At 38.5% G+C, this 26,630-nt stretch overlaps 1 protein-coding gene across 5 annotated transcripts in view; it reads right to left on the bottom strand.

Moving 5' to 3' along the window:
* DDX6 (DEAD-box helicase 6) overlaps window positions 1–25,525 on the bottom strand; it is a 33,396-nt gene extending 7,871 nt beyond the window's left edge. For 2 of the 5 annotated variants that reach the window (XM_013054947.2, XM_004749969.2), the window contains exons 1-11: window positions 25,203–25,312; window positions 22,134–22,605; window positions 18,454–18,517; window positions 17,248–17,352; window positions 8,600–8,729; window positions 7,512–7,658; window positions 6,571–6,665; window positions 5,353–5,475; window positions 4,754–4,882; window positions 3,555–3,671; window positions 1,795–1,858 (exon numbers count right to left, since the gene is read on the bottom strand). In XM_013054947.2, the coding sequence (XP_012910401.1) occupies window positions 1,795–1,858; window positions 3,555–3,671; window positions 4,754–4,882; window positions 5,353–5,475; window positions 6,571–6,665; window positions 7,512–7,658; window positions 8,600–8,729; window positions 17,248–17,352; window positions 18,454–18,517; window positions 22,134–22,333 (1,174 nt within the window). In that variant the 5' untranslated portion in view covers window positions 22,334–22,605; window positions 25,203–25,312. Of the gene's footprint in view, window positions 1–1,794; window positions 1,859–3,554; window positions 3,672–4,753; window positions 4,883–5,352; window positions 5,476–6,570; window positions 6,666–7,511; window positions 7,659–8,599; window positions 8,730–17,247; window positions 17,353–18,453; window positions 18,518–22,133; window positions 22,606–24,769; window positions 25,140–25,170; window positions 25,313–25,422 lie in introns of those variants that run through there. The other 3 variants (XM_045080451.1, XM_013054946.2, XM_004749970.3) reach the window with 3 other exon arrangements.
* Window positions 25,526–26,630: the final 1,105 nt, after the last annotated feature.

Genomic DNA, 26,630 nt, shown 5'->3' with positions numbered 1-26,630 from the left:
TACTCCTCTGTAGATTCAGCCTAAAGCCTGTAAATCAGGTTTTACTGCCACAGGACCATGCCCATTTGCTCATGTATTGTTTAAGGGTGCTTTTGAGATGGAATGGCAGAGATGAATAGCTTGTAACAGAGACCAAATGGTATATAGAGCCTAAGACTTCTACAATCTGGCACTTTAAAGAAAATGGTTGCAGGGCCCGTCTTCTTAATGTTATCTTTTTTATCTGATTAAACTAACAATGATATTTCACATGAACTTATTTATACACCTATGTTATTCAGTACTTATTTAATGACATACTAAATACCATTCTGTTTGCACATTCTGAATTTGCTTAATTCAACATTTCACTGATGAACTAGATCCTCTTCTATAGGCTCCCTAAGTGCAGGGAGTGTGTATTTAAAGATCTTTAATTGTGTTAAAATATATATAACATAAATCTGAGGAGTAGCTGTATTTTTTTTTGTTTTTTTTAGCATCAAGCTAACTAAGTATCTGGCACAGAGTAAATAAATATTGAGTATCAAAAACTATTTTTGAATGAATAAACTACAACAGATTTTTGTGCAGAGTTCACTTTAAGGCATTCCCATTTTACAAATAAAAAAAGGCATAAAAGAAAAGTATGACTTGTCCAAGGTCATACGATTACAAGTTAAAAGGGTGGGACTTGAACTCCAATTTAAAATTCTAGGAGTCTAGTATCCTTTCCACCAGATCAGGTTATTTTATATTTGAATACTTTAATACAAAGGTTACAAATGCTGTATTAATTCATAGCTGTATTAAGTGTCCTTTTAGATATAAAAAGCAGGGAAACAAGATAAACTAGAAACACTCAGAATATCAGACAGTCCTGTTTTTTTTTTTTTTTAAATTTTAAGATTTTATTAATTTTTTTTTGACAGCCAGAGATCGCAAGTAGGCAGAAAGGCAGGCAGAGAGAGAGAGGGGGAAGTAGGCTTCCTGCCAAGCAGAGAGCCCGATGCAGGGCTTGATCCCAGGACTCTGGGATTGTGACCTGAGCTGAAGGCAGAGGCTTTAACCCACTGAGCCACCCAGGCGCCCCTCCTGTTTTGGTTCTTATAAATTAGCGAATTCAATATTCTGCTAGTATAAATTTGAAGTTTACTTCTATAGCAGTGTTCTTAAAAATCCAAATTGTGTAATCTAAAATTTTGATCTGGGTGCTAGTAATACGGGTATGTACACTGAATATCCTTATAATTACTGTATTTCTGTGTATACATAAACTTAAAAAAAAAAAAAATATCCAGGCTCTTCTATCCACCCAGAAGTTAGCCGAGATGATTAATCTCATACCAATACTAAGATTGTATTTCCAGTGTAGAAATGAGAGGATACTCATTCTGTCTGATCTGACTGTCCACCTGCCTCCCCAATTTGTTCTTCATGTACTGAAATACACCAAAATACAGACTAGTCTGTTTCTGGCAAGAAGTTTAAAAGACCACAGTAAGTAACTTCCAAAATGTAGTGTCTTAATGTAATTTATTTTGCACATGGTACATATAACTCATTCCGGTATTCAGAAAACATGCAAATTCCAAAACTAGCTTAAAAGACAAAGATGAGTGCCAGTAACAAGTATTCTGCAGTTTCAGATACAGAAACTAATTTCAGGAATTAACTATAGCTCATTCTCAACTTCAGAAATTCCAGAAATGGCTTAAAGGTGAGCTGAACTCTTGTCACAGATTCTGTTGGGAGATATGGACAGAGAAAGCAGAGGTGAACCAGGAAAAAACAATGTGTCAAGGAAATACTTACCAGTGCAAACAAGATTGCGGCATAAGCCATTTCGGAAATCATGAAATACACGATTTCGATGTTCCTAGGAACAAAGCAATGCATCTGATTTGTTTAAAAACGCATACACACAGCCCTAAATTTCTCATCACTAATTTCTCTTATCCGAAGTTTTGCATACCCCAAATTTATAAAAATGAGAGACCAATTCAATTACCCCTACATTAAAAACAGAAGGTAAAATAAGTTAATCATAAATTAGTCTCCTATGGGAATTAATAAGCAACTAAAATATCTACTGGGGCGCCTGGGTGGCTCAGTCAGTTAAGCGTCTACCTTCAGCTCAGGTCAAGATCCTGGGGTCCTAGGATAGAGCCCAACATCAGGCTCCCTCCTCAGTGAGGAGCCTGCTTCTCCCTCTCCCCACTGCTCGTGCTCTCTAATAAATAAGATCTTAAAACAAAACAAAAACACCTACCCATATCTTTATTTAGCATTTATTTAAACTGTTAAGAATATTCTTATCCTTTTTGCTGAAGTGAATTTTAATTAAAGTGACAACTTTCACCATCTTTTTGTATATCCATTTTTAAAATGTTTCAAACAGAAGATGACAGAAGTTTGCGTTGACCCAAATACTATTTATTTTACTTACTGTACGCAAAAACAAAAATTTATTTCCTTTTTTTAAAATTTGAGAGCAAGGGAGCATGCAGAGCAAGCAGAGGGAAAGAATCTCAAGCAGATTCCCCACCAAGCATGGGGCTCGATGTCACCACCCTGAGACCATGACTGAGCCAGAATCAAGAGTTAGATACTTAACTGGCTTAAATCATCCAGGAGCCCCAAAAATGTACTTTTCAATTAAAACAAAAAAAATGAAAACACATGCATAATGATTCTACCACAAGTGACAAATCTAGAACCTGACAAACTGGTTTTTCCTTTCAAAGCAATGTTCTTCCATTCTAAAATAGTCTCTACAGCTTAACACTTTAGTTTCCTGTAACAATTTCTAATATTAGAGTCTACATGGGGATATCTGATCCATTATCAAGCTCCTTTGAAAACCAAAGTTGAGTTAACTAAAATTCTTAATCTGTTAGTCTACAGAAACCGTTTCCACAAAATTTCAATGTTTAACTACCACACACAATAAGAATGTTTTTATAGTTTTGAATTTATTTCAATTGCTAAATCAAGTTCTGAAATATAGAGAGACTGCACTCCTAAAGGCAAATAAAGAAAAAAAGGGCTGAAGAGGTACATTAATTGAAAATCAAGAGGAATGTTGTCCAATAGAACCTCCTGCATAACAGGAATGTTTTGTATCTGTACTTTCCAAAACCACAGCTGCTAGTCACATGTAACATGGCACTTAAAATGTGATTAGTGTGACAGAGGAACTAAATTTTAAATTTCATTTAATTTTAACTCACACTGCCACATGAAATCAGTGGTTACTGTATTAAACAGTGCAAAACTACATTACTAAGGAAAAGGAATAAAATCTTGTATTTCTATTATGCTTAACAAAATACTCACATTTATGAATTATCTCAATCTTCCTAACAACCTTATGAGCTAAGTGTATGTTTATACCTATTTTATAGTTAGAAAACTGAACCAGTGGTTAAAATGAAAGGTCCTTTGCCTACTAAGGAATAATTTATTCTTAAACTTAGGGCATATGGAGGAGCATTAAAACAAAACAAAAATCCAAGAAATACTTAGAAAAAGATTTTTTAAATCCCCACACGGAGTTCTAGTTTTAGACTCACCTGCCTCATTTTAGCATGGATATAGAAGCAAGAATAACCCAGTTGAGAAATCTTCTTGGCTAGCAATTCAACTCGCTGAGAGGAGTTACAGAAAATGATCGACTGGTTTATCTGAAGCTGAGCATGGCGGGGGTGGGGTGGGGGGTGGAGGGTAATAAGAAAGAAAAACAAAACCTTCATCTACTTTGCCAAATCTTGAAAATTGATTGACTGACAAATGCTAAAAACATAATCTCATAATACAAGAGAGATACAAAATATCATAAAATGTAAATATCATAAACATTACTCATTTACTTAACAGTTGCAGGTTAAGTTATAAATTTTATTGTAGAAGAGTATGCATATTAAGAGCCACGTAATTGCCAACATGACTGAAACATTCAATTCTCATTATCTGCAGTAATTCTGTTCTATAAAGTTCCTACAGACACTGAAAATGTTGACTGTAGAACCACTGCTCCTAGAGAGATACAGGGAAAGGTTCCTGAGAGCCTCTAGTCACAACTTTTTCATCAACTGATTAACAGATAACATTGTTTTAAAGTGTGTTACTGTTCAAAGCACCTTATTTATTTGTGGCCAACAATACTGTTAACTCCTATCTATATAAAGTTTATCTTAAACACATTTTCTCTGCAAACCAATCTTCTTGTGCTTAGGAGAAATGAACAGCACTAAGCTTTGGAGCCATTTTAAACCAGGAAATAAACCAAAAAACCAAACCAAACCAACCCCCCCCGACAGAAATGCAAAAAATATGGTGCAGACTGTGAGAAAGACATTTGTTTATGAGAGCTGAAACAAGAAGGCAGCATGTCACTTTGTTCAATCTCAGCTGGGAATATGCACAACAGCTGGTATTTCCCATAGTGTTACTAATATACACAAAGGACTTCAAAAGCACACGAGTATTGATTGTAGGGTTACAAATTTTGGCATGTAGCTGAATTCACAAATACAGAATATGCAAATAATGAGGACTGACTATAATTAAGGTCAAAGCATTTTAGAATTTAATTAAAAATGTCTTTGATATCAGTCTATCATACAGTATCAACTTAAGATCAACAACCAAAACTACCTTTTAGCAAAAGCTATGGACTATTTTCACACTGAAAATGGTGGGAAAACAGGCACAACTGTTTTTTGGGGGTTAAGTAATGGTACCCATTCAGCAACTGAAGCCTGTTACTTACCCTGGAGAAAAGTGTGTTGAGGCAGTGTACTTTTTGGCGCTCAGTTACATAGGCGTAGTACTGGGTTACTCCCTTCAAAGTTAGTTCCTCCATCAGGTTAATCTCATAGGGTTTCTGCAAATGGGAATTCTGGAAAAAAGAAGAGTCACGTAATTTAAAAAAAGCAGAACATATCTTTTTAAACTTGAAATAAATCCCTCAACATTTCTGATCAACTCGTGCTTAAAAGGCATGCAGTTTTCTTCAGAGTGTAAGTAATCCATGATGGTAAAAATGTTACCATATAATAGAAAATCTAACATTCAGATATGTAGCTAAATTCCTATTTTGTACTTTGTATACAGGATTACACTGTAATCAAAATTTATCCAGGATCAATGGCTGTATGTCAGCATGACACCAAATGCTAAGAGAATACAGAATTTAATCAAATTACTGTTTTAAAAATATTAATTTATGCAAAACTAACCTTATTTCAACAGTTGGCAGGAAAGCCAAAAACCTGAAATACTCAGCATAAACTGATAATGTTATTATGAATAAAGGTATACTCATGGGGAAGAGAACAGCACTGCTTCCTAGTACAGATTTATACTCACCATGAATTTCTGTACACTAAGAGGGAAAGTAGCGGAATATAATAATATCTGTCTGTTTTTAGGTAGCGTGAGAATAATATCCTCCATTATCTGCACAAAATCCTGTGACAGCAACTTATCTGCCTGCAGTACAAAGGAAAGACAATTTCAAAAACAATTAGTGTCCAAGGTCTTCAGTTAATAAGGCATTATGCCACAGGAGCATTCATGGAATATTCCTGGTTTTGAACAGTACTCTAGGACACTCCCTACTCCAAAAGCACCAAGACACATTTGCAGTGATTCAAAAGAGGGAAAAGCTATTAATACCATATTCTAGAAGAAAGAGAAAACTCTAGACAGATAAAATTCTTGTTCCCCTAACAAAATTTTAATGTGATTTTCATGAGAGGCAATACTTGGCTGAGAGTACAATCTAGAGTCAAACTACCTGGTCTGAAATCTTGTCTCCTTCACACTTATTAGCTATGTTGACAAGTTATTTAACAGCCCAATACTTAGGTTTCCACAGCTTTAAAATTAGCAGTACTAACTGCTTTATAGGGTACCTACCTTACAGGGTTGTTGTGAAAAGCAAATTATGAAACATGCATAGCACTTAGTGCTACACACAGTGACTAACAAACATTATCTCTTATTACTCAAAGATAAAAAAAACCGGTCTGAATTAGACTATGATTGACCTGATCTAGTTATCTAAAACATCCGAAGAGGAAAATTACTTTATCTCAAAATATTAACACCAGTACAGTGTATGTATAAAAACATGGCCAGATCCCCAAAATGTAGAGTACAGTAAGTTCTTAAAAGGCACTTACAACAAGTATACCAGAGACAAAAAAAACCAAACAATACAAAGCAGGATATACTAAATGAGGGGTTACAGACATTAGATGTTTTTTAAGATCACTGATTTTAGAAAAAGACTTAGAATGAATTTGCCTTTGAGATATTCAACAACTCCTTTCCTTGAAAAATAAAAACAAAATCTATAATCTGGCATCCCTAAGAAAAAGACACAAGGCTGAACTACTCCTACAAATGCCTACCATCTATTGCCTTTAATGGGCAAAACATGTTTTATAATAAGCGAATTAGTTTGAATTGACAAGAATCATGCACTTACTAGAGATTCACAAATACAAAGAGCTTTTGCTTTATTCACTGGAAGTTATAAACAAAGCACAGAACAGCACTTTACAAATGAAGAGACATTACCTCATCCAATACTATCATCTGGACATGATCAACTTTTGCTACTCCTTTCTTGATAAGATCCAGGATTCTTCCAGGGGTAGCTATCACCACGTGCACTACAAAAGATTAGAATATATATATATATATATATATTCTCATTCATTTTAGCTTGGGCAAAGAGGATACAGTAAAGGTTTATTATACATATTTTATCAGAAAATTGTAGGGGTAGGAATAATACAAACAGGCAGGGATGTGTTTTAAGATAAGAATTTTCATTTCATCTTAGGTTGGTAAGAGAATACTTGTTTGTTTCACTGCTACATGGGGCAGGCTAATAGATTGCCAAACCATCTGCTCCAAATAAGGGGGAATACTTGTCTTAAAAATTATCCCCAATGAATAACAAAGACATACCAGACATCTCACATACAGTTGTTTGCCTCTGAACTACAGTAATGGTCTTCAGAAGATTGTTAAAAGGATGAAATGAGATAACCATTTTAATTAAATGTGCAGTATGAAGCACATAGTAATTTACCAAATGATAATCATATATATATAAAATTTTAACTCAAACTTTATGTATTATTTTACATAAGGGGATTTCAAGCTTGTGAAATCCTCCATAAATATCATATCAATTTATACCCTCAAGCTTCAAGACAGCCTATTTCTTCTCAAACTTATTATTGGTTACTAATATTTTTTAGCTTTCCCAGCTGGATACAGTATCAAACTATTTTTATTTATATTAAAAAATTATCAGCAAGATTAACTATCCTTTCAATTACTATCAATTTATCTTTTTTCTCCAATGAAATGGTCATTTCCTTTATTCATTTTTCTATGGCAGTGTTTCTGGTCCTTAATTCTTAACGATTTTTAGTGAAGTTCAGGAAACACCCATGTCTGCAATTACACTTGAATAGCTAGGCTACATTGTATCAGTCATTCCCTACCTGTGTCATCAAGCCTCATTATGTCATCCCGTAAATTGGTTCCTCCTGTGGTTGCCATCACTTTGGCCCCTCCCATGTGCTTGCTGACCTGGATGCAAATTTGACTGACCTGTAGAGCAAGTTCTCTAGTGGGAACAATCACCATTGCTGGAAAAGACAAAAAAGAAACATATTTTAAGGGTGTAAAATAAGCTACAGAAATACTGGCCCTTGCAATCTAGACACTCAGGACATTCTAAAAAGTTGAATCATAATAAGCCTAATTCTGAAAAGTGAAAAAAGTAAATCTCCTTTACCAAAAAAAAAAAAAAAAAGAAAGAAAAGAAAAGAAAGAAAATAAAAAAAAAAGAGAGAGAGAACCTATTACAGTGTTCTAGCTTTGGACTTTTCCTGAGCAGCACAGCTTTATAAACCTGGTACTCCTTAGTTACAAACCTTTAAAGGGTTCTTTGCCTTGGCAACCATTACCTCAAAGTTTATTAATTTAATATTTCAGTAAGGGATTCACTAAACACCTGACTAAGAACTCCTGCTGCCCAGGTTCCATTTACATCATATGCATGTAGGTAAAAAGAAGACAGGAGAAATGATCATTACAGATCAAGATCAATTTATGAAAATTTCAAAAAAAGCTTTAGAGATCAAAATTTAAATGTTAGCTTACTCTGCATAAAACTATGCAAACTTGTTTCTTCCTACTTCCTAAGCTCTTAAAACCACAAGGCTTTATAGAAGAAAAAGTACATGAGCTCTTGTAGACATGTTGGTGTCCCAAGAAACAACTCAGTTCTACAGTTTGTAAGTAGCAAAGTCAGATAACTTTATGATTCTTGCTTTCTTATCTATAAGCCAATACCTATCTTGCCTATTTCACTGGAATACTATCAAAACTGGGTGCTATGTAAAACCCCTCTGAAAACTAACAATCTTTTTAGAAAAGCTGGGTATTTTATAAGACAACTGGGCCACAAGCCGTGAAAAGAAAAGGTAAATACTAACCACATATTATGTAAATTCAAAAAAAAGATGGTAATATCTTCCACATACCTGTAAAGTAAAACTGCCATTTTTAGTTTTAACAAACTAACCTTGTATATTGTCCTTCTTCAGGTCTAGCCGTTCAAGTAAGGGAATGAGGTAGGCACCGCTCTTGCCTGTTCCATTTTTTGCTCTAGCTAAGATATCCCTACCAGATAAAGCAATGGGAATGCTCTCCTCCTAAGAGACAAGAAAATGCAAATTACTTGTGAATAAAAACAGTACATAAGTAAATTATTCTCTAAAATATAATGGAAGGGGGCGCCTGGGTGGCTCAGTGGGTTAAGCCGCTGCCTTCGGCTCAGGTCGTGATCTCAGGGTCCTGGAATCGAGTCCCGCATTGGGCTCTCTGCTCAGCAGGGAGCCTGCTTCCTCCTCTCTCTCTCTCTGCCTGCCTCTCCGACTACTTGTGATTTCTCTCTGTCAAATAAATAAATAAAATCTTTAAAAAAAAATAAAAAATAAATTAAAAAAAAATATATAATGGAAGTATACCTCTTTGATATGGCTTTCAAGCGTCCCACATTTGTGTAAGAATAGGTAGAGGCCAAGTAAATTACCAGTCAAGCTCACCATCATTATCAACCAATATTTATGAGAACTGCTTATAGTGTATTATTAAACTATATCCCAACGTCATAAAAACGATATGGATTTGCATGTGTTGAGAATGTGTAGGACTAAGGGAGTGGGCATCTACAACAAAGAAAACAAATGAAGAGGAACCCAGGGGGACACAAACAAGACTTGAATAAACAGGAAAAAAAAGTGAAGGACCTTTCACAATGTAAAACTGGGAGAAGAAAATGGCACAAACAATACGAAGGAAAGACCATACATTCTGAGAAAAGTAAACCAATTTAACCACAATGAAAAATCACAGTTTTGACAACTCATCCTTGCAAAAAATAGGAATTGATTGGCAAAGTTTAATTTTTAAGTCCTATCTGATTTATACTATCATATAAGATTACAATGTCAGTGACTTATATTCAACTTCTCTGTCCTGAAATGTACTCAACTGGAGGCTCAATTCTATTCCAGTTATCTTAATCCATGGTCATATCAGAGAGTGACTTTTCATTTTCACATTTAGCTTACTTTGTCATATGTGTTTTGCAAGGATAACATTTCCTATTAGGACAAGTTACCTAAACAACAGCAAAGGATTCCCCCAAATTACTGAAAATTGAATACACATATACATATATACATAGAATAGATATAAAGAGGGAAGAATAAGAACATTTCAATTTCTGAAACTAAAATTTTTAATTTTAATTTATAAAACCAGAAAAGTTAGGAAAGAGGTTTATAATCACTGTAACAATCAGTTCCATGTCTAAGCTAATGACCAAAAGAACTATCTCTAACAGTTTAAAATCATTATTATAGGAATATCTAATAATCATCCTACTTAGAATGCATCAAAGGAAAATAAATTAATTAATTAAAGAATGGATCAAAGGGGTCAGATGGGTTCCCTATGACCAGAAAAAGAAAACACAGCTCCCAGAACTGTAAATATGGTCCAGTAACAACATGGTTACCCTCTGTTCCTATCACCAGCATTAAACAGTCTGCTTATTATAATAAAGCAGGTCAAAGAAAAAAATCCTTGGCTTTGACCCTTTGGTCTTAATCTCTTCATTCCTACTTTGAGTCAACTCTGTTAATCTACGTTGCTCTGGGGGCTTATTACCCCCTTGGATTCATTTTCTTCTGTGTTTTTTAAGATCTTATTTTTATTTATTTGAGAGAGAGCGAAAGGAGAAGGTCAGAGGGAGAAGCAGACTCCCCATGGAGCTGGGAGCCCAATGTGGGACTCCATCCTGGGACTTCGGGATCATGACCTGTGGCAAAGGCAATCGCTTAACCCACCGAGCCACCCAGGCGCCCTTTTCCATGGTTTTTAAATAGGCTACTAAGCACACTACTCAGTTCTGTAACAGAATAAAAGTCTAGGTGGTCTCCAAGGGCCTCCAAATGACTTAAGTCAGGTTCTTTAAAATAAACTTTTGAATGAAGTGAGGCAGGTGAGAATTAGCTTAAGGGTATCCTAATTTCCCATTTTGGGTTCACCTTCTAACTCAGATTAAGGCCACTAAATTCTATTCCCTTGCACTCTCTGATAGGGTTTATGCTCTACAGAAACTGTTTAAAGATAGGCTTTTTCTTTCTTTTTTTTTTTTAAACAAAGTAAGCAAGCTAGTCTCCAAGTTAAGATACACTGATAGTTTGTCCCATATAGTGACCATTATGATCAGCAGTAGCAGTCATTGAATTCAACACATCCACACTGTATCTTACTACTATCCGCCAGAAAAATCAGGTAATACAATGAAAGAGAATTCAAGTCAGGCTCAGACAACTGTGAAACCCAAGAGGAAATCATGGGAGCTACCAGGGAGAAAACAGAGGAGGAGGAAGCAAAAACCTTTAAAAACTGTCTGCTGGGCACCCAGATACTTTTATTTACATCCTTTCAAGTTAGGTATTTTTGTTTTATAATAAAAACATTCCCACACAAAAACATGTTATGTGAATGTTCACAGCAGTATTCAAAATGGCTAGCAGTGGAAACAACCCTATCAACTGATTGATAAACCACAGGTGGTACAGCCATACAATGGAATTATTATTCCGCAATACAAAGGAAAGAAGTACTAATACATGCTAGAACATGGATGAACCCTAAAAAATGCTAAGTCAAAGAAATCACTCACAAAAAACAATGTATGTCTCCATTTATATGAAATGTCCAGAACAGGCAAATTCATGGAGATGAATGGTTGGTTAGGGCTAGGGGAAAATGAGAGGTGACTGCTAAAATACTTTCTTTTTAGGGTGAAAAAAGTGTTCTAAAATTAATCTGCACAACTGTGAATACACTAAAAACCACTGGATTGTATACTTTAAATGTATAAATTGTGTGATTTGCATCTTAGTCAAGTTACCAAAACCATGACAACCCCAAAAGGTCTGATTCTGCCACCTTACCTCTCCAAGGCCATGTTCCACCATTAAGGTGGAAATGACCCACTAAGTTATCTGTTGTTTCGGTTACCCTAGGATCCACCTTCCCTAGCACCCCAAATTTCTTTTGAGGAATTACATGTCCCCACCCCACCCGGTGGGGTGTCTAGGTAACCTCTCCAGCTAAACAGGAGACATCAACTGAACCCAGGCCAGCTCCATGCTCTCTTCTAAGAATTTAAATTGTTATAGGAGATCCTCTAACAATTTTAAATTGTTATAGTAGATACTGTAACAATTTCCAAGCCCTTCAGAACTGCCTCAGTCCTTGGTCAATTCCAAGTGTGACTTTTCTCACTCTAGTGAACTCCTGCGATATTCTTTCAATAAATTCCCCTTTGCTAAAGTCAGCCCAAGATGGTTTGCTGCCTACAACTAAAGCAGAGTATACCTTCCAATTTCCTAGTACTGAGAGGCATTTGACAGAAGTGTGGTACCGAAAAAAGCTGAAAACTGCCCTATTAGCTGCTTTTAGGTAGTTGTTTCTGAGGGTCAGCTGACCTTAAGAATCTTAATTTTAGCGGGAAAAATAGTATGAGTATGGTAGAGGAGATAGCAATGGTTATCACAGGTATCTACTGCTGCCCAGAAAAAAGCATTTGGAAGATAATAATTTCAAAAACATCTCTAACTTAAGGAACACACCCCAGTTTTACCACAGTAACTAATGAGTAAATGCATTTAGATTTTTTTTCTTGCAAATTCTGAAAAACAATTCCTATAATTCTAAGAAATCCACGTTAGCAAGAGAAATCATTTACAAAGGATTAAGAATGCTGTAATTCCTAACTATCAACAATAAGCTATTAATTCTTAATTAAAACTTATTACACCTGGTTGACAAAATAATTTCTCAAAATAGTTGAGATCCTTGACCTAATAAGAAATTTTTTTGCCAACAGTAAGGAACTCCCATGTTTCCCTCAATAGTGGACTAACTGCCATTTCATCATTATCTTACCAAAAAAGTCTTCAAAAGGTCTGCCTAGGGTCTGGAAGCAGTCAGAGTTACCATTTTCAATCATCTCAAAGTTAATACAGCTGACCCCTGAATGTGGGGGTTAGGGGTACTGACATCCCACACAATTAAGAATCCACATGCAACTTTTGACTCCTCTAAAACTTAACTAATAGCCTACTGCTGACTGGAAGCCTCACTGATTAACGTAAATAGTCACACATTTTGTATGTTAGGTATAAATAAAGTTAGAGAAAAAAATATTAAGAAAATCGTAAGGAAGACACATTTACAGTACCATAAAAAATCTGTGTATAAGTGGAACCACGCAATTCAAAACCTTATTGTTCAAAGGTCAACTCTGTAAGGTTTCATAATGTTAAGCAGAATAAAACAGTAGGTTCTTACACCTTCCAAAGAAGTCTGTGCTCCTATAAAGCTATGCTTTACAGTGGCAGATTTATGCTAGCTATGGGGCACAGCATTCAGAACTAGAACTAGAGTCACAGATGGCTACACCAAAGAAAGATGTGTGGGGGCAAGCTGTAGTACGTCTGGTTCCAGCCTATCAGTGTAAAATATTCTTTATGGAGAATATAATTAAGTGCTTCATTGTCCAATAATCTTATAATCAATAAAATTTCACCTCAAAGAAAATTCAAATACAGAGGACACCCACCATCTGATCAAGAAGGCTTCTTCAATATTTGGGGGGAAAAAATGCCTGTGTAAAACTGTAAACTAAGTACTATGGAAAAGAACACCTTAAAAACAACCGGAAGGCAAGGAGAGACCGCATATAAGAAGAGAATAAATAGAGGGCAGCCAGTCATGAGGTTAGATTTCACTACAGGGGTTCTAAAATCCTAACATTTATGGTTTATTACACTGAATAGTTCTAAGGAACATCTTGTGTTTTCCATAGATTTTTGGGCAAAATAATAGTGAGAAAAAGACAATGTGAATGGTGGTCTTAGATATCTAAAATAATACTTTGTGGGCGCCTGGGTGGCTCAGTGGGTTAAGCCGCTGCCTTCGGCTCAGGTCATGATCTCAGGATCCTGGGATCGAGTCCCGCATCGGGAATCTCTGCTCAGCAGGGAGCCTGTTTCTCTCTCTCTCTCTGCCTGTCTCTCTGTCTACTGTGAACTCTCCCTGTCAAATAAATAAATAAAATCTTAAAAAAAAAAAAATAAAATAATACTTTGTACTTGTACACTGCTTTGCTATTTCACAACATTGTTTTAGTTACATTTAATCCTCACAAAAACCATGTGAGGGAGATTATTATTTCTACTTCACCAAAAAAGCTAAATGTGAGATTGGTTAAGTGACTGGAAAGATAACTGCCCATATATTATACTAATACTAAAAGTGCAAATAACAAAGCCAATTTTAAATTTTAATACAAAGGTGGAAAACAGGAGTCAGCAAAGGTCCATTAAGAATGAAGTCAGCTTGGGGCGCCTGGGTGGCTCAGCAGGTTAAAGCCTCTGCCTTCAGCTCCGGTCATGATCCCAGGGTTCTGGGATCGAGCCCCGCACCGGGCTCTCTGCTCAGCGGGCTCTCTGCCTGCTTCCTCCTCTCTCTCTCTCTCTGCCTACTTGTGATCTCTGTCTGTCAAATAAATAAATAAAACCTTAAAAAAAAAAAAAAAGAATGAAGTCAGCTGGATGACACAGTTGATTTTGTGTCTGACTTGGGTCGTGATCTTGGTGTCGTGGAATCGAGCCCCACATGGGGCTCTGTGCTCAGTGCAGAGTCTGCTTGGGTTTCTCTTTCTCCCACTGTCCCCTACCCCATAAATAAAATCTTTAAAAAAAGAATGAATTAAGTTTGCTATGAATGAACCAATCCTTTTTTTAAGGAAGGCAGGGGCATTTATTCCTTCCTGCCTCCCTATCTCCTTTTTTGATAAAACTACTGTATGGAATAGGTACCTAAAACAATTACAGAGCATTTATCATCTACAAGGCACTATACAAAGCATACTAAAATGTACTACCTCATTTAATCTTCACAACTCCTCTATGATAAATAATATCCTAACAACTTTACAGGCCAGGAAACTAAGGCTTAGAGAGATAACTCAAAATAATCAACTTATAAAGGACTGGAGTTGGGACTGGACCTGGGCAGTCTGCCCAGACTAGTTCTTCAATAGTTCTATAGACAAAGTTAACCTGCAGACATGTCAACCATGATTTCAAAGCATTCTAACCACCACTGAACATCTGAAGGCCGATTTCCTGCCATCTACTTCGCTAAGTACTAGAGATACAAATTGAATGATCTAGTCCCTACAGTAGAAGACTCTCATAAAACTTTTCACCCCTGTAAATAAAATGGATTAACATGAACTACATAACAAAAAAATAAATTTCCAAAATATTTTTAATATTTGCACTCAAACTGCCTATCTGGTGATGTATATAATCTTGACACTTTCTCAGCCATAATAAACTTTAGTTTGTCCACAAAGGCACACAAAGATAAAAACCCCTAAACAACCATTATCCCAGTTATTCTCTGCTTGGAATATGGATCACCTCTAGGTTATTCTGTCTTCCTCTAATGGCCACATATATATGCAATTTCAACGAGAAAGGGGCTCATCATATCACACTGAAATTATCTGTATGATTAGCTATTTTAACCCCATGACTGTGAAGGCAGAAATCCTGTCTTGTTCATAAAAACATCTGCAGTCTAGGTCACTCGGTACAGGTTTGCTCAATGAAAAAGTACTCAACGATGTCATCGGGTCTGTCCTTATTACAGCTTGGGTTTAACAGTTTTAACATGCATGTTTATGTCTACATGTACGTGCCCACACACACACAGGTATTTCCTTGTTCTAGTCACTGAAAGGGCCAAGGAGCAAAGAATGTACTCAGATTTAAGTCTCTAATACTACTACCCCACTAAGCAGGGCTCCTTGGAGAAATGGCTGATTCCAAGGCTGGGACAAGACAGGTACAGACAGGCTCAGCATCATGATATGCCAAAAAAGAAGTACTCAAGAAAAATAAAGGGGTAAGGGAGGTGAGGAGTGAACAGGCAGAGCACAGAGGATTTTTAGGGCAGTAAAACTACTCTGCCTGATATCAATGATGAGTACATGTCATCACACGTTTGTTCAAACCCACAGAATGTACAACACCAAGAGTGGACCCTAATATATATTACGAACTTTGGATAATGTTAACTGAGGTTCCTCTAGTTGTAAAAGATGCATCATTCTTGCGAAGGATGTTAATAGAGGTTATGCATGAGTGGGGACCCAGTTTAAGGGAAATCTCTATTTTCTGCTCAACTGCTGTGAACTTAATATTGCTCTAAAAAAACCAGTCTGTCAGGAAAAAAACAAGTGTGCATACATTATAAATACACAGGGACCAGCTTCATGGAGCTCACAATGGCCAAAAAAGAGACAATTTGGCCACAAAAATACCACTTGGCGGGGGGGGGGGATTTTGAGTCCACACTGATAATATACAAATACATGAAGAGATAGGGAAGGCTTTTTTTTAAGAGATTTTGTTTGTTTGAGAGAGAGCACAAAAGGGGAGGATTAGTGGGAGAAGGGAGCCCGATGTGGGACTCTATCCCAGGAATCCAGGATCATGACCTGAGCCGAAGGCAGTTGCTTAACCAAATAAGTTACCCAGGTACCCCAGGGAAGGCTCTTCTTTACAAGGCCAAATGTGGAAGGAGTGCTAGCTAGCACTGGTTAACTCATCATAATCTATCAGAGTAAAGATCAAATCATCAACAATGGATGCGAAGACTAGGAAGAAATTTTGGTGGAAGAGTAAGATATCAGCATGGTCTTAAAGTTCCCACAGACTACTCATTAGTTTCAAGGGAAGGATGGGGAAAGCATTAATTATACAGTAGGAAGATCAGACACCACCTTGAGACAATAATGAAAATTAAATTCATCAATGAAAACTATATGGACACTGTGAATACCTTCAAATGTGGTAGCCTGAAAGGCCATAACATAACTTCTGCAGTAGTTTGACTAAGAATGAGTAACTTGAGGCTAATCACGTGGAGACAGAGCACAAACCCAAAATGAGGAATATTCTATTAGGAAAAAAGGGCTGTATTTTTTAATGTCAATGTCATAAAAGATCAAAAAAAGACTAGGGAAATGCTCACAACTAAAAGAGGTTAGAGATATAACTAACTAATGCAATACCTGATCTTAGGAGGTATTCTGTACAGAAAAGAAAAAAAAAATGCTATAAGGGACATTCTGGGGTCATTTAAAAATTAGAATACAAATAACAGATAAGATAGTAATACTGTATTAATGTTAAATTGACCAAATTTAACACTGTACTATGTTTACACTTGTACTATGGTTAGACAAGAAAATATCCCCAGGGGCACCTTGCTGGCTCAGTTGGTACAGCATGTAACTCTTGCTCCCAGGGTCTTGAGTTCAAGCTCCATGTTGGGCATAGAGCTTACTCAAAAAAGAAAAAAAATCCCATTTCTTAAGAAATGCACACTGAAATGTTTAAAGGTAAAGGCCATGATTTTCGGACTTTTCTTTAAAAGGTTCAGAAAAAGTGTGTAGGTGCACATGTATACACGAGAAAAATACTAATTTTACCATTCACACAGATCAAAAAGTATGGAATGCTTGACTTAAAACATTACATCACAAGTGGATGAAACGGGAGAACGTACCTGAATAGGAGATGGCTTTTCCCAGCCCATTTCAAAAATTCCCATCAATAACTCCCGTTTCAAACAGTAATCTTCAAACTCATTTCCTTTTGTGGAGGTCACATCCTAGTCAAATAAACAAAACAACAAAATGAAGTGCAACTGTGTTCCTTTGGCGGTTACTAAAGAAAGTTTGTTTGAGAGACTTATTCTTCCTCTATCCCATTTAAAATATAAACATACGCAAATGAGTTGTCTTGATCTATATTTCAAGTATTCCTAAGGAATAACCACTCTTTAACACACACAGGCCACTTAAAAATTGTTGGGGAAAGGCCACCCTGTGGTCATATTCTTCTGAGGACTGGTTGAGTACTATTATTTCTATGTAAGTATCACGCTTTCAATTACAAATAGCAAGAGGTGAAGTCAAACTCTGCTCCACCACTCACTGCCTGCAAATATCCTATTCTAAATAAAGATTTCTCAAACTTAGCATTATTGACACTGGGCCAGAAAATTCTCTTTCATAAGGCGCCATCCTGCAGCATCCTCGGAAGTGGAGTTCAACAAGCTGTGATAACTGGGGCGCCTGGGTAGTTCCAGTGGGTAAAGCCTCTGCCTTCGGCTCAGGTCATGACCTCAGGGTCCTGGGCTCCAGCCCTGCATGGGGCGCTCTGCTCAGCAGGGAGCCTGCTCCCCGCTACCCCCACCTACTTGTGATCTCTCTGTCAAATAAATAAATAAATAAAATCTTTATTAAAAAAACCAAACAAGCCGTTGATAATCAAATGTCTCTAGCTACTGCTAAATCACCACTAAGGGACAAAAATCACCCCCAGTTGGGAACACTGGGCTAAGAGAACGAATCTCTCAACTTTCTTGTCCTCATCCACAAAATAAGGATAATACCTAACCTGAATCTTACTGTACTTCTAGGGGCATAAGAGAATTTTGAGAAAATGTCTTGCAAACCATGAAAATACTCCATAAATTAGATAAAATATACAGATGTATAAATACAGTATTGAATATACAGATACACATTATTATATTAATGTAATTCCTCCAAAAGGCGAAAATTTTTGGCAATTCATGATATATGATCCATACAATTTCAACCACTTCAAACTAAGTGTAAACACACAGTGCCTATTGTTATAATTAGCAACTTCACTTTTAGAGTTTCCACACCATTTTTCCACTTGAATTTTACAATCAACTTACCGAAGTTTTGATTCTTAGATCCTTTGGAGGGAGTTTTAAAGTCTTTTTCCAGTCATCACCAGGTCTATGGAGAATATAATAAAATTGAGGCATGAGAATTCATAGTATCGCTATTCTAATAATACAAAGATGATTCACCATAATTAATTATAATTAAGTTCTAAAAAGCACAGTAAGTTTAATATACTGCCATTTACTTTGAAATATAGTTAACAGAAATAAACAGCATTAGGAAAACTGCTCTTCTTACAAAAGAACAATCTAGAGAGGATAAAAAAAAATCAAGAATAGAAGGGAATAAGGCATCCATCCTTTTAAAAGAAGCAGTGTAATATGTAGTACAACTGTTGTCCAATCTTGGTAACCACCGTGTTTTGTTTGATATAAGTAGTGTGTTTTAATTTAAATTAGTTGCCAACATTTAAAGATTAGGAGATTTCATATAACGTCCAGATTCAGGCTTTTCTTAAAAAAAAAAAAAAAAAAAAAGGAAGCTTTAGCAACACCAGTTCCAAACTTCTGCATGTCAACAGTTTGACAGAGGTCAATAACTGGCGGCTTAAATCAAGCAGCAGACTCCTTCAGATAAAGCAAGTACCTTTTCATGTAGCACAGTCTCCTGTAAAGCATCTGAGTTTCTAACTTTTGGTGACTAATTAAAACCAAGGGCTCCAAAGTTTCAGACTTGAGGCCAAGCTCTGACTCTACTACTCAGTATTTTTGTGACTTTGCAGCAGTTATTTTTCTAAGCCTCCAATTTTCTCATATATAAAGGGGGTTGAGAATTATATCAAGTAATTTACATAAAACACTCAGCATAGTTCCTGGCAAAATAAGAACTCAGGGGGTGCCTGAGTGGCTCAGTTGGTCAAGCATCTGGCTTGGTCTTAGGTCATGGTCAGATTGAGACCTGTATCTGGCTCTATGCCCCCCAACAAATATAATCTTAACCAAAAAACCCCCTCAGTATTAGCTGTTAATGACTATCTCTCAATCTTTTTTTTTTTTTGAAACTGAGAATGCTTGAAACCAAGAAAACAAGAGTAAAATTCTCTTTTTGGTCAAGTAAAAACCTCAAGTAATACTGAAGCACCTAATGGGGGAAAAAATGGTCAATAAAGCAGATAATGCTTTCAAATGTGTCATCTTTAAATAAGTTTTTACGATTTCATTATAGCAACGCTTACATAATCAGAGCCTCCAAAACCTCTCGAGAGTCTTGATTTAGAAAGATGAGGACTTATTTTACTTAAAGGTAGGTCCCACATAATTTAAAGTACTCTAACACAGCTAACTATTTGCTCCCAATTTCAAGGGTACCAAAGCCTTTCAACTCTGCCTATAATTAACACACCAAAGTCTCTGAGCAAAAATGTCAGCTTTACATCCTAGTATGCCAGCCTGCCATTGTCAAATTCAATATAAAGTGAATAAAAATGCAGAAATACAATGGAAAATCTTATCACAAGGAATTTATAATCTTAGGAGGACCCAAACTATTTAAAAGGAGTAAGTGACAGAGACTAAGTATTAGAATGAATTCTGAAGACAGTGATGGATCTAGAATGCTCTAGATCCCAGAGATGACAAACAGATTTAAATAAACAAATAAATATTATTTATTTATTTATGACAAACAGATTGAAAGAACCCACAGAATGAAAAAGAACCCATTGAGACAAACCATAAGAGACTCTTATCTTAAGACAGGGTGGCTGGGTTATGGATGGTGGGGAGGGTATGTGCTGTGGTGAGTGCTGTGAATTGTTTAAGGCTGATGATTTACAGACCTGTACCCCTGAAGCAAATAATACATTATATGTTAGTTAAAAACAAAAACAACAACAACAACAATAAAAACCACCATTAATCCCAGGCAGACCAAAAATAAAATGCAAAATCTGTTGTCTGAAATCAGAATTTAAGTAGAAAATAATGAAATAACACAGCTTTATGTTTAAATAGCCTAAGTCTTTTTCATATATTGAAAAGACAAACTACAATTTAGAGAATATTCTTGATTTCTATACTAATTAAAGCTTAAAAATAGAAAATGCAATAACAGAATATTAATACTAATTCTTCCAATGACCAAACCAATTCCAATGGAAATTAACTCTTAGAAGTCATTAGCAAACCACATTCAAGTAACCATCTATATGATACTCTGGTAGCTTGTAAGTGCTACTTCTCTTTAGAAGTGCTTTTTAGGCATGGAAAGGACCTAGGTTGTAATATAACACACATTAGTTCAGTGACCCAGTTTCAACATCATACGAAGATTTCAAGAGAACAGATCCATCTCTATGGCTAGATATTAAAAGTCAAATGTGAAATGGGGTCAAGAGTCTTTTTTTTTTTTTTTTAAGATTTTATTTATTTATTTGACAGAGATTACCAAGTAGGTGGAGAAGCAGGCGGGGCGGGAAGCAGGCTCCTGGATGAGCAGAGAGCCTGATTCGGGGCTCGATTCCAGGACCCTGGGATCATGACCAGAGCTGAAGGCAGAGGCTTTAACCCACTGAGCCACCCAGGTGCCCCTGGTCAAGTCTTCAATGCTAATTTTCTATTAACTGAATCTTAGAGTGATAGTTAACAGTAGTAACTTAAAGTGTACACTTAGGGGCGCCTGGGTGGTTCAGTAGGTTGGGCCTCTGCCTTCGGCTGGGGTCATGATTCCAGGGTCCTGGGATGGAGCCTTGTGTCACCCCGTATTGGGCTCTGCTCAGCGGGGAGCCTGCTTCCCCCTCTCTCTCTGCCTGCCTACTTGCGATTTCTGTCAAATAAATAAAATCTTTAAGAAAAAATAAAGTGTACACTTAGATGACGGACAGCACATTTAAAAGAAAAAATATTCTGTAGTAAGATGAGGCAACAAAGTTTTTAGAGTCAACAAAGGGGCCTGGAACTATTCAGTTGCATGAATTTCCAAGAGTTCAAAATCTTGAAAACCCTAGGAATATATAATGGCTTGTAATCTTGTGTATAAAAGGAGAAAGCTTATTTTTTTTCAAGTAAAAAACCAAAGTTCCATAACCTTAAAAAAAAAAAAAAGTTATGGATAAATTTTCTGTCAGTGAGTATGTCTGGGACAGTCTTTAAACTTAAAACTTGAGGGGCGCCTGGGTGGCTCAGTGGGTTAAGCCTCAGCCTTCGGCTCAGGAGATGATCTTGGGGTCCTGGGATGGAGTCCCACATCAGGCTCCCTCCCCCGCCCCTGCCTGCCTCTCTGCCTACTTATGATCTCTCTCTGTCAAATAAATAAATAAAATCTTTAATTAAAATAAGTTAAAAAAAAAAAAACCCTTAAAACTTGAAACTGGCTTTAACTGCTATTTGAATTAGGGTAAGGTACAGTAAAACACTAGGGAAAAAGCCATACTGGCAAAAAACAGGATGAATCTGAGCTCATTATGAATGCCAGAAATGTTTCAAACAGTAATGTAATGTATACAAAATGAATATATTACCATCTGTTATCTATATTTTGTTAATGAACTTGAATTATGACAAAAATACATTATTCAATTGCAAATACCCAACCGCCATAAAACAGTCATCTGTCTTTTCCTTGCAAACAAAATGGTTAAAATAAGGTTTAAAGTAGTCAACAACAAAGTAGCAAAAAGACATCCCCTTGGTCTCCTCTAAGTCTGTTTATTATTCATTCTAACACTTACTTAATAGTGGTGGTCATACTCTGTGCTTGCTGCTGAGTGCCATTATTGATTGTGTTGGTATTTTTCAGCTGGTTCATCTGTTGCTGTGTCTGTGTGCCCCCTCCTCCGGGGCCACCACTGGGCTTCACAGGGCCCCTCAGCTGACCATTTTGACTGGACAGACCCATTATAACAGGGTTCTCTGTTCTGGCCGTGCTCATGCTGTATTAATTGTAAAGATGTCTCTTTCAAACTTCAAAACTTTTGAAAGTCAGTAGAGAAACTGTAATAACAGTTTATTAGGCTCTCCAAAATGAAGAGATAAATATGTCTTGCTCAATATATGAGTCCTTTATTGCAATGCAGGCAAGCACCTGTAAGTCTCTGAACGGTAAGCAGCAGTAACTTGCTCTCATGCACCGAATCAACTTTTTATTTTTTAAAAAGCCCTCTAACAAGGTTGAGTTATAGATCTGAATTCACTCACTTCAATCTGAAACAAAGAGAAAGTTTAATTAGCAAACATAGGAAAGTTAGAAAAAACTTTCCCTTTTTAAAAGAACCCCTTTAGAGGAAATCATTCTATTAAATAAGAATACAGATGTACTTAGACCAAAACACTAGTCAGGCTAGGAAGAGACACAAAAGATGGACTGCCTCAAAAAACAAAAAACAAAAAATCAAAACAACAAAAAAAACCACCCAAAAAAACCCACCAAGCCAACTGAGACCAATCTCAAACATTTAAAATTGTCAGTTCAAAGTAACCCAGAGAAGATTAGGTAGAAAGATATTGTGATTAAATTAGCATTAGCTGTCAAATGGCAATCTCTTCCTTCAGTTTCCTTCCTGATGAATAAAAGTCAATGATTCATTATACTTAATTGTGTTACAACTGAATGAAGTATCACACTATTTTATTAATGTAAATCTACGTATCTTCTAACAAGGCAAGACAATTCATTTTTTTCCCCCTATTTCTGACAGCAACTGCAAACTCTTGAAATTAAGTGCACTATGACTATGCTTTCAGGAAAAAAATAACTTGTGCCTTTATGAATTTTAACCATAGAGGTTCAACTTCACAAAAATGAATTATTTTTTCTTTTAAATTTTGCCCCTTAAAACAGTAACTGAAGAAGTCAAGAGATAAAGACATGTCTACATGTCAAAATCCTTCACTTGAGAAACAGCCAAAAAAAATCTTTAGCTACCTTAATAAAATCTGAATACTAAAAAACTACTAGCTACATACATTTCAATAACACTTTTCAAAAAGTGTATCCTAACATAAAATATGTTGTTATTAAAAATATCTACAAAAACACACAAAGGAAACTGCCTGTGTTTAAAAAAAAAAAATCTGTGAAAGACTAAAACACACTAGTAACTTTAACCAAACTTTCCAAGAAACCCAGAGTACTAATAAACAGTTGTTTTAAAAAAGAACTGGCTAAAGTCCGCCATTTTTAATTAGTCCCCAAATCGAATTATTTTGAAATGTAGTAAAGAAAAACAATTTACAAAGGCCAGAAAATAAGGACTACTATTCCTGTTGGGTTTGTTCTTTTTAAACTCCTTTATAAATTTTTACCAAAAAAAAAAAGCGCGTATTATTGATTTTTTCTTTTTTTTGGCCAAATACCAAGAATTCCAAAGTAATACATCTTTTCTAAAAGACAACTGGTTATGTCTTTTTTAAAAAATGAAAATAAAGTTGCTCAGAAGCAAATCCTGGTTATCATATACACAAAGCTGTACATTTCTAAGTCTCTTAGAATCTGATGCCTTAAGCAGACCGTGGTTACCAGCCACCTAATTTCAGTTCAAGGTAGTAAATGGGTTTCCTGTATCGACAGATTTATATTATGATCAACAATACCACGGAGTTTACACAAGACTTGTTCGCCAAGCACTAAGAGGATGAAGAGGGCAACCTCTAAAGATTGATTAAAAGATATCATTATTGTCCCTGAGCTCTTAACATAAGACCATTTATCTCCCTGGATCCAAAATGTGACTATTACTCCCTTCTTACTTGAACCGAAACCTGCACTGCAGCTTTCTGTCTCAGAGAAGGAAATATTCCTCCTACCCCTTCCCAATTTAGACTTGCAAGTTACATTCTACATTTTCAAAAATACGAACGAAACGTAGACTAGTTGGGAGGAGCCCCTCGCGGAGTTAATTACAGCACTTCCCAGATTGTAGTTAGCAACTGACAGTTTCACACCCAAAACACTATCGTCATCTCAGACAAGAGCTTTTGTTTGCAAATGCAGCGCAGTTTCTCTAAGCTCGGTCTGCAAGTTGGAGGGACTGAAGGGAAAAGGGGACTGTGGTAGAGAAAAGGGGGAGTGAGGATGAGGGAAAGAAACAAGCCAAAGATTTGAGCCCCGTAATTGTGGGGCAATAATTTCTTGCTCCCCAAAACGCCGCCCCAAACCAACACTTCTAGCCAGCCCTCTGTGACCATAAACACAAAAGGGCTGGGGCCCTATAATCGCAGCTGCGCCACAAGAGCAGGGAACCAACTCCGCGGGTAGGAAACAATAGGGACTCCCCCAGTAAGGCCCCAAAGAGAAATCCTTAAGTGAGAAAGCCCCTCCTTTTCCCTCACGACTCGGGGGCTCCATAAGCACCCTCCTGTTACCGACCTACGAGGCCTTATTCCAAGCAAGCAGCAGCGGGTCCTCTTCCGAAATCAGCCCTCCGACACTGCATATCCCTGCCGCCCCCTATAGGGCCGCCTCGTACCCTATAACCTCCACCATCCCCCTAAGTCCTTGCCGCCTCTGTGCTCCCACATCCCTTCGTCTTCCACAAAGCTCCTCTGAGTACTTCACCCGCTCCTTCTCTGGACCCCGCCGCGCACGACATTCCCATATTCGACTCTTCTCAGGCGCCCCCACCCCACAGGGCTGCCGCCAGCCGTCCGCCTTCCTCCGCGGGGCCCGGGCAGGCCCCAGGCCTCCGCCTCAGAGCGCCCTCTCCCCCGCCGGCCGAGGGGCTTCCCGCGGCCCCGGCCGCACCGCTGACCTCGACCTCACCACCTCACCCCACTCCCCGAGGCTCGGGCCCGAGTCCTACCACCGAGGCCACTCCCGCTCGGCACCCTCGGTCCTTTATTGTTGACTCGAAGCTCCCAAAATGGCGGCGGCTCCTTCCTCCTCGGAAACCTCCGCCCGCCCCCACCCGGCCCCTCGCCTCTGCCTCCTCCTCCCGCCCCCGCCCCCGCCCCGCCCCGGGGGCTGCTCCGCAGGGCTGCCCTTGCCCGCGCCCGCCGGCTCTCCTGGCCGCCCAGCCCTACCTCCGCCGCTGCCCGCTCTCATGGCGCCGCCGGAGTCGCCGCCCGGGCTGAGCTAACTCGGTTGCTCTGCCCCTCCCCCGCTCGCCCGCCGCCCCTCCCCCTCCCCTCCCCCTCCCCCTGCCTGTCCGCATGGCGGCGGCCGCGGCTCCTCCTCCACGCAAAATGGCGAGAGCTCAGCTGCCGCCGCTGCCGCCGCGCTTGTCGCGGCGTCACGGCCTCCCCGATTTCGCGACGGGAGGAATGCGGGCCGGGGAGCCTCCCTGAGGAGAAGATGGATGGCCGTGCTCTCACACCGACTGGGGACCCCAGAGACTGAGACTCGAAGGGGAAGTCGGATTCCTTTCTGAATGGGAAGGAGAGCTAGCTTTTTCATAGCTGAGGAGAAATGAGTGGGGAATGATGGCCGGAAAGAGTGTGCCCTGCCTTCGCTCCCCGCCAGGTGGAAAGCAGGGGTTGTGACCAGAGGATGAGCTGCTGTTCCCGAGCAAGGACGCGTTCCGAGAACGAGACGTCCGAGTCGCAGCTCGGGGACGGGAGAGCTGACCTAAAGTCCCCCGCGGGCGGCGGAGGCTGCTGCAGGACCCGGGGCAGGGGGGCAGCCGAGCCCCTCCAGACGCGCTTCCGTTTAGGAACGCGCGGAACTAGTGGCCCAGAGGCGTCGGCGCGCGCCCGGGAGTGGGGGCCGGAAGGGGGGCGACGGCACGGGCGGGGGCCCGGGGCTGCGACCTTCTCGGCCCGAGAGGGCCAGCCTCCTGGATAGGAAGGGAAAGCCGCTGAGGAGTCACTTCTCCTGGAAATAGGAACCAGAAGGCGGCCGAGGGCGATTCGTTCTCCCGCCTGCCTGGCCCTCACTAGAAAGCTACTTATGTGTATCTGTATCTGTTCCCTAAGTACTTGTCATGTCCTAATGTCTTCACGTAACAGAAATATCGGGAGCACTGTTTGGTTCCAAGCTAAACGAAAAAACTGAAGGTAGGAAGCTGACCGGGCCGAGGGAAAAGAAAAACCTGGGTCTCACCCAGCTGAGAGACAGACTGGATAGGACAATGGCCAGACCGTGTGTGAGAACACACCTCCGACCCCAGTCCCTGCAGCAAGCGGCCCCGGGTAACCCGGGATCGGCCCACAAGGAGCAGTACTCTGGTCTTTGACTACGCTTCCCCAATTTTTGCCCCTGCTTCCAACTCGGGGCCAATCAGAGAAAGCCA

Source organism: Mustela putorius, unplaced genomic scaffold (assembly GCF_011764305.1).
Source record: "Mustela putorius furo isolate JIRA1106 unplaced genomic scaffold, ASM1176430v1.1 tig00000460_pilon_pilon_pilon, whole genome shotgun sequence".
NCBI classification, from domain to species: domain Eukaryota; kingdom Metazoa; phylum Chordata; class Mammalia; order Carnivora; family Mustelidae; genus Mustela; species Mustela putorius.
This window is presented reverse-complemented; position numbering and strand designations above follow the sequence as displayed.